This window comes from Mizuhopecten yessoensis, unplaced genomic scaffold, assembly GCF_002113885.1.
Source record: "Mizuhopecten yessoensis strain PY_sf001 unplaced genomic scaffold, ASM211388v2 scaffold11153, whole genome shotgun sequence".
Classification (NCBI taxonomy): domain Eukaryota; kingdom Metazoa; phylum Mollusca; class Bivalvia; order Pectinida; family Pectinidae; genus Mizuhopecten; species Mizuhopecten yessoensis.
In genome coordinates, this window is record NW_018408906.1 from 17197 (window position 1) to 24113 (window position 6917).

The 6917-nt window shown below is 38.7% G+C and overlaps 1 protein-coding gene across 1 annotated transcript; it reads left to right on the forward strand.

Moving 5' to 3' along the window:
- The first annotated feature begins 3848 nt into the window (after positions 1–3848).
- Positions 3849–6708, forward strand: LOC110467021. Its single transcript, XM_021523885.1, has one exon. It carries the CDS (start codon positions 3922–3924, stop codon positions 5575–5577), a length of 1656 nt encoding a protein of 551 aa, XP_021379560.1. The 5' UTR covers positions 3849–3921; the 3' UTR covers positions 5578–6708.
- Positions 6709–6917: the final 209 nt, after the last annotated feature.

A 6917-nucleotide genomic window follows, 5' to 3' on the forward strand; every position in this document is an offset into this window, starting at 1 on the left:
AAATCGTTTAAAGATTTTTAACATAGTTGACCCCTTTGACCTTGAATGTCAGTCAAGGTCATTCACTTAATCAAACTTGGTAGCCCTTTATGCCAGCATGTTACTGCCAAAACATCACTACCCTTGGCCTTTTTGTTAATCACAAGAAGTTGTTTAAAAGTTGTTTTAAGATATTAGACCCTGTGGCATTGGATATTAGTCAAGGTCATTGATTTGGTATGCAGATGTAGTATGGCATTGCGATCCTTTTCTGGTGCATCTTTTGCGACTACAGGATTAGTTTCGGCACTTTATGTAACGGTCCCTGTTACGAGTAGATATTGTTATACTTTATAAACAAGAGGCCCAAGGGGCCTTAGCGGTCACCTGAGTTATATCATAGGTACTGGTAGCTTTATTTTATTGTTTAGATGTGATGTGGAAATCAGCATGTATACTCAGTGAAATACAATACTAATGTCATGTCATTAAAGGATAAGAATTTGAAAATATTGGTAAATGTTCCCTTTGGGGACCAACCCTAGCCCCTGGGACTGGGGCAGGAATCCCAATTTTACAATGTAGTACTCTCATTCACCAAAGATGATTCTGACTAAGTTTGAGTAATTTTCTGCTGAAAATGGATAAAATATACCCAAAAGTGTTATTTCGCTATATAAGTTATAGTAAACTTTACCCCCACCCCAAAGGGGAACAGATGAATCAGGGGTCCCGAAATTGATAATTTCAATAAAGCTCCGGATGATCTTTCCATCCATGCACTGAAATTTACTATAGTACCTCTGAGTCTGGAGAGGAAGGTTTTTGAAATATTGGTTAATTTTCCCTTTGGGGACCCGCCCTGGCCCCAGGGGTTGGGGTAGGAATCTCAAATTTACAATTTTAACCATCTTACTCCAAGGATAATTCTCACCAAGTAAAAATAATTTCCTACAAAAAAATGTTAAAATATACCCAAAAGTGTTATTTCTCTATATAAACTATTGTAAACTTTACCCCTTTCCAAGGGAGAACGGATAGCTCGGGGTCCTGCAATTTACAATTTAAATAAAGCCCCTGATGATCTTTCTTGCCATGCAGAGAAAATGACTGTAGTACCTTCGAGTCTGGAGAAGAAGATTTTTGAAATATTGGTTAATTTTCCCTTTGGGGCCCCGCCCTGGCTACAGGAGTTGTGGTAGGAATCCCAATTTTACAATTTTGTAGCCTCATCTACCAAGGATGATTCTGACCACTGGTTCTTGAGAAGAAGTTGAAAATGTAAAAAGTTTACGCACGACGGACGACGCACAACGACGGACGGAAAGCGATTAGAATAGGTCACTTGAGCAAAGCTCAGGTGACCTAAAAAGAAAGAAATATATGTACCCTTCCAGAGCAATGATTTCATATCTGCTTTAGTAAATTCATGTTGTGTAAAAAGTTCGGGTCCTTTAATTTGTTCCTTTGGCCAAAGAAAGGTGTTCTTTGTTAGATATGGCTTACATTTTATTTTTATATAGGGTATATCTCGCACAAATTGTGTTTTGAAAACGTCTCTATGTTTAGAATATATTCAGTGGAATTCCAACAAAATCAGTTCTTCTGATTCAAAAATAAATGAATAATAAATAAATACAGGTATTGTCATCAAAAGAAGTGGTAGTATATGTGTTAACTCTCTCACAATTTAGGTGAACAGGATTGCGTTTGAATGTGTTTAAGAAGCTAGCTGCGCATACGTTGTATGAATCGGGCAACAGTAATTTTTTTTCATCGTCTAATTGAATCTGCGAAGATATTTTTAAAACTTCTGTTGCGTATTTCAAAAGCAAATGAATAGATTGGTAGATAACTCAATCAATAGCTTCTAGGCATGTTGTACATTGAACTATTAGTCATTTGATATCATGCCATCTCATCTATTACATGTACACTTAGGCAAATTTTAAGACGCCATCCCCGATTGAGATGGAGAGTTGGGGTGAGAAATCGTGCCGGGTGAGAAAACGTGTCACTTATGCCCATATGTTTTGCACAATTTCTCACCCTGAGAAATTGTATTGCAAACGCAGCAATTTTAGCATGATTGTGAAATCGTGTCGGGGTGAGCAATCGTGCCGTAACAAGGTGATATCAGAAAAACTGAAAAAAAAAATGTTTTAAATTACAAGTAGTATACATACTGTTTGTATATACCAATACGCGAAAGGACTATATCGTCAAATGGTGCGATTTCATAATTTCTTTTATCACTAGGAATATAAAATAAATCGTTTACGCTGTAAAAACCAAAAAAAGCATTTATTTAATATGTACGTAAAGCAGAAATGAAACATATTTCTGACAGCAGTGACCTTCGTTTTTCAGAGGTCATATAACAGAAAGAATAGTCATACGTGCGTCAATATTCATTAATTAATTAAAAATCGAAAAACATCAATATGTATGCAAAGAAGATGTACAGAATAACAAGAGGTCCTGTGGCCTGAATAGCTCACTTGCTATGGTTTCTTACCTCCATTATAACTCTGATAGACAGACGGATGATAATTTACTGAAAGTCTCGTCTTACTTTTTCCCTGTTAACCAATTTTAGGATTTTAAAAGGACATAATAACTCTCCAGGTCACCCTTTTGTTTATACAAAGATGACCCCGCTTAGGCAAAGGATGCTCTGAATCAAATAGGTAAAAATCCTCATACGCAAATATTAGAATTTTAAAGATATGCCTGTATTTCTACTACTGGGCCATGTCCCTCTGCCACCAGGAACGCCACTCTCTCCTTTATTTACCTGTATTTCTACTACTGGGCCATGCCCTATGCCACCAGGAACGCCACTCTCTCCTTTATTTACCTGTATTTCTACTACTGGCCCATGTCCCTCTGCCACCAGGAACGCCACACTCTCCTTTATTTACCTGTATTTCTACTACTGGGCCATGCCCTCTGCCACCAGGAACGCCACTCTCTCCTTTCATACAATGAGTCCCCTTGGACCAAACACGCTCGAGACAGATCCAGCTTAAAATCCCTTTACTCCACTAAAAAGTAGTATTTCAAACAACTACAATATTTCCCATATAGCATCCCATCCCTCTGCCCCAAGGAACACCACACCCTCCGTTTATAAAACACTGAATCCCTTACGACCAAAGGATGCCCTACACCAAATCAGGTTAAAATCCTGTTATCTCTTCTCTCTCTTAGTTCGAATTTTAAAGATGTTCCTGTATTTTCTCTACAGGGTTTAATTCCTCTTACCCCCATGAGGGCTACAAACAAATGCAAATGAGGTTCAAAACAAATTAGATTAAAATACCATAACCTGTACTCAAAGAGTAGGATATTATAGAATAACCTATGTTTCTCCTCCGCTCCAAAGCAGGTTATACCTTATAACTGATAGAGTCCCCTTGGCCAAAGGATACTTCAGAAAAATTGTGGTAAAAGTCCCTCTATCCCTACTCAAGAAACAGGATTTAAGATTTTCCTGTATTTCCGCTCTAATGGGCACCACCCGTCTGCCCCCAAAAATGTAACATCCTGCCAATAAACATTGATAGAGTCCCCTTGACCAAAGGATACTCCAGACTTACTAAGGTGAAAATCCCTATACTCAAGGAATAGGATTCAAAGTGTTTATGTTATATAACCCGTACTGGGCCCCTTCCCTCTGGAGTAAACAATAAATGATATACAGTACGGAACAATGTTTGGGGTTATATAGTATAACTCGGTACGGAACAATGTTTGGGGTCTTATAGTATAACTCGTCTGTTTACCTAAACAATTCAAATTTAAGTTTAAACAGTCACATTTTGTAATCAATAGAAAATTTAATTATTATTTTTTCTTTCACAGGTACACAAAAGAAGACCTCAAGATCCTCCAGAAGTTACTTCCCTGTACACTTTTATTTCTCCCACATCCAAAACCATGGCAACCAAACACAGCAGCCCCAGTCCACAAGTTCCAGTCAGGATCAAAGGCCACACAAAGTGTCTGTACCATAAGGACAATGAGGTGGTTCTCCTCTGTCAGGACTGTGGATTACTGATCTGTACGACTTGTTCCATAACAACTCACAAAACACACATTGATAGCTTTTGTGAAATTTCGAAAATTACAAATGAACAAAAAAATACACTACTAGACTTTATGAATGAAACAGAAAACATTGAAATTCCCAAACTCAAAAATGAAATCCAATCGGCAAGGAACGAAATTTCGACAAGTGAATCTAACTACAAAAAACTCTCTGTAAATATTAAAAAACAGCGCGATCAATGTAAACTAGATTTAGATAAAATAACGGAGGATCATTTAGCAATATGTAACAAGATGGAGAAGGGGACCACAGACCTCCTTCGGATTCACATCACAAACCTGGAGGACAGGTTAGACACTTTAGTTAAACTCTCATCAGAGTGTAAACAGACCCTCCAGACAGGCACTGCTGTACTTGTGTATGACTCGGTATCAGAAATCCAGGACATGGACTTAGATATCCCACAGGCACCTTACATAGACATGACAGAATTTACTCCAGATAACAACAGACAACGTCACCTGGAGCAGGCCATGGGGAAAATGAAGACTCCTACTGACCATTTTAAGGCAGGATCAGCACCTAGTGGTCACTCCGAACAAGGTCCAGTTGTGAGACCTAAACTGTCCAAATCTACAGAGACGGGTCAAGCCTCCACTGGAGCAGTCCTGTACACACTTTGTGACAGTCCAACTGTCATATCCCAGTTCTCATACCCAGGTGGTATCTCATCAATCTGTCCTACATCTAATGGACGTGCATGGCTGTGTCATTATAAAACCAACACAGTAAAACTCATCAACAACAAAGGTAACTTTTTCTCCAACAAACCTAAAGTCATACAGAAGATACAACACAACAGTAACATCACAGACATCAGTCTGGACCCCACCACAGGTCGTCTGTGGTTCTGTTGTAAGGCTGAGAGGTCTATCTGTGAAGTATCTACATCATCTACACCAGTCACAAGGTTTACTACAGAGGGGGACCCTAACAGTCTGTGTGTGACCAGGGAAGGTCGGGTAGTGGTGGGTACAGGAGGGAGACAGGGGTACAAGGTGGTGATGTACACAGCAGACGGCCAGGTGTTACACACAGCCACTGTGGAGGGGTCAGGGACGGGGTCAGTACTGTCCATCGCACAGTGTGGTGTTACAGGTAACATAGCTATAGTGAGTAGTAAACTTATCAGTGGAGACAGTAGTGATCCAAACAACTATAGGCGTCACATCACTGTGTACAACCCAACACTCCAGTTCCTGGTCCACTACCGGGGAGAGGGGATACAGGCACGGGAGGCGATCACACCAGACAAGTTTGATCCAGTAACAGTTGTATATGACAGTAAGGGTAATATTGTTATTGCTGACTATAGAAGGAACACAATAGAACTGATAAGTGGAGCAGGGAAGTACATAAAAACACTTCACACAAACAAAGGACAGGGACAAGTAGGTATACAGAAGGATGATGTGTTGTGGTCATGCTTAGAGTTAGATACAGGAGAGTGGGGACTCAAACTTCTCAAGTATTACAGTGACTGAGGAGTGACTAAACCTGGAGTAATGCTACAGACAAATTATACCAAATAAATACAAAAAGACGTTAATTTTAACATTAAACTTTGACCTTTGTTATTATGATCTTATACACTTGATCAACACTTATACAGACTAACAATATCATGTTTGAGGAATTAATGTGAACATGTCACAGGTTTATTGTTTTTGTAAATAGTTTCTGTTACAACTTCTGTTTAGAAGTGTTGTTTCAAAATAATGTCATCATTAATTTTAACAAACAGCCATGCCGGAACATCAGGTTCATTTATTTTGGTATGAAATATGTTCTTTTCAACCTTCAAGAAAAATGTCATTGATTTCTAAAACCTGCAATGAAATCTGAAATCAGCGTCTCTGTACTAATGACTTGTTTTTTAGGTGTATAACCTGACTTCCCTTATATCCTCAAGTAGACTGTTCTAAAAACCTGATCTACCCATAAATATTGGGCATGGACCTTGTGTACATATCGAAGGACATCAAAAACAGTAAATCTGCTATGCTGAACTAGCCAGTAGTGAAGTGGGGATAAACCACTCAAACAAACAGAAACATCACTGATTGTGTCACTAACACAGTTCCAATATACAAGTATTGTCATCATTCATTGTTACAAATCAGCTCTTCCCAAACATCAGGTCTGTAATATGTTCTTTTCAGTATTCAAAAACAAGGTCATTGATTTCAAAAACCTGCAATGAAATCTGAAACCAGCGTCTCTGACTTAAATTGACCTGTTCTCTAGGTGTAAAACCTGACTTCCCTTATACCACACCTAAAGTGACCTAGGATTGAGGTTTTAATTTCGTTGTTACATGATGAGATGGAGATTTTCATTGGACAGATAAATGAAATGTTTGCTGTGAGTGTGTATGAGTCAGAATCTCTGAACGTGTTGTTAAATGTGTCACCTAAGCACTTGGATATGTTTGGTCTGAAAGTTAAGAAGATGTTTGGTCTGAAAGTTAAGAAGATGCCTCACAAATATCAGTAAAGAAATTATTATGTATGCCATGCAAGTTGTGTGACAGTGAGTGACCACAAAGATGTTTAATGTTGTTTTTAGCTCACCTGGCACGAAGTGAGCTTATGCCGTGGCGCGGCGTCCGTCGTACCAAGTTTGTTCAAATGAATGACCTTCAATTATATTCAAGGTCACAGGGGTCAATTGTCTTAAAAAAACTTTTAAACAACTTCTTCTGAATAACCAAAATGCCCAGGGTGATGATATTTGGCCAGTAGCATGCTGAGATGAAGGGCTACAAAGTTTGTTCAAATGAATGACCTTCACCTATATTCAAGGTCACAGGGGTCAAATATAT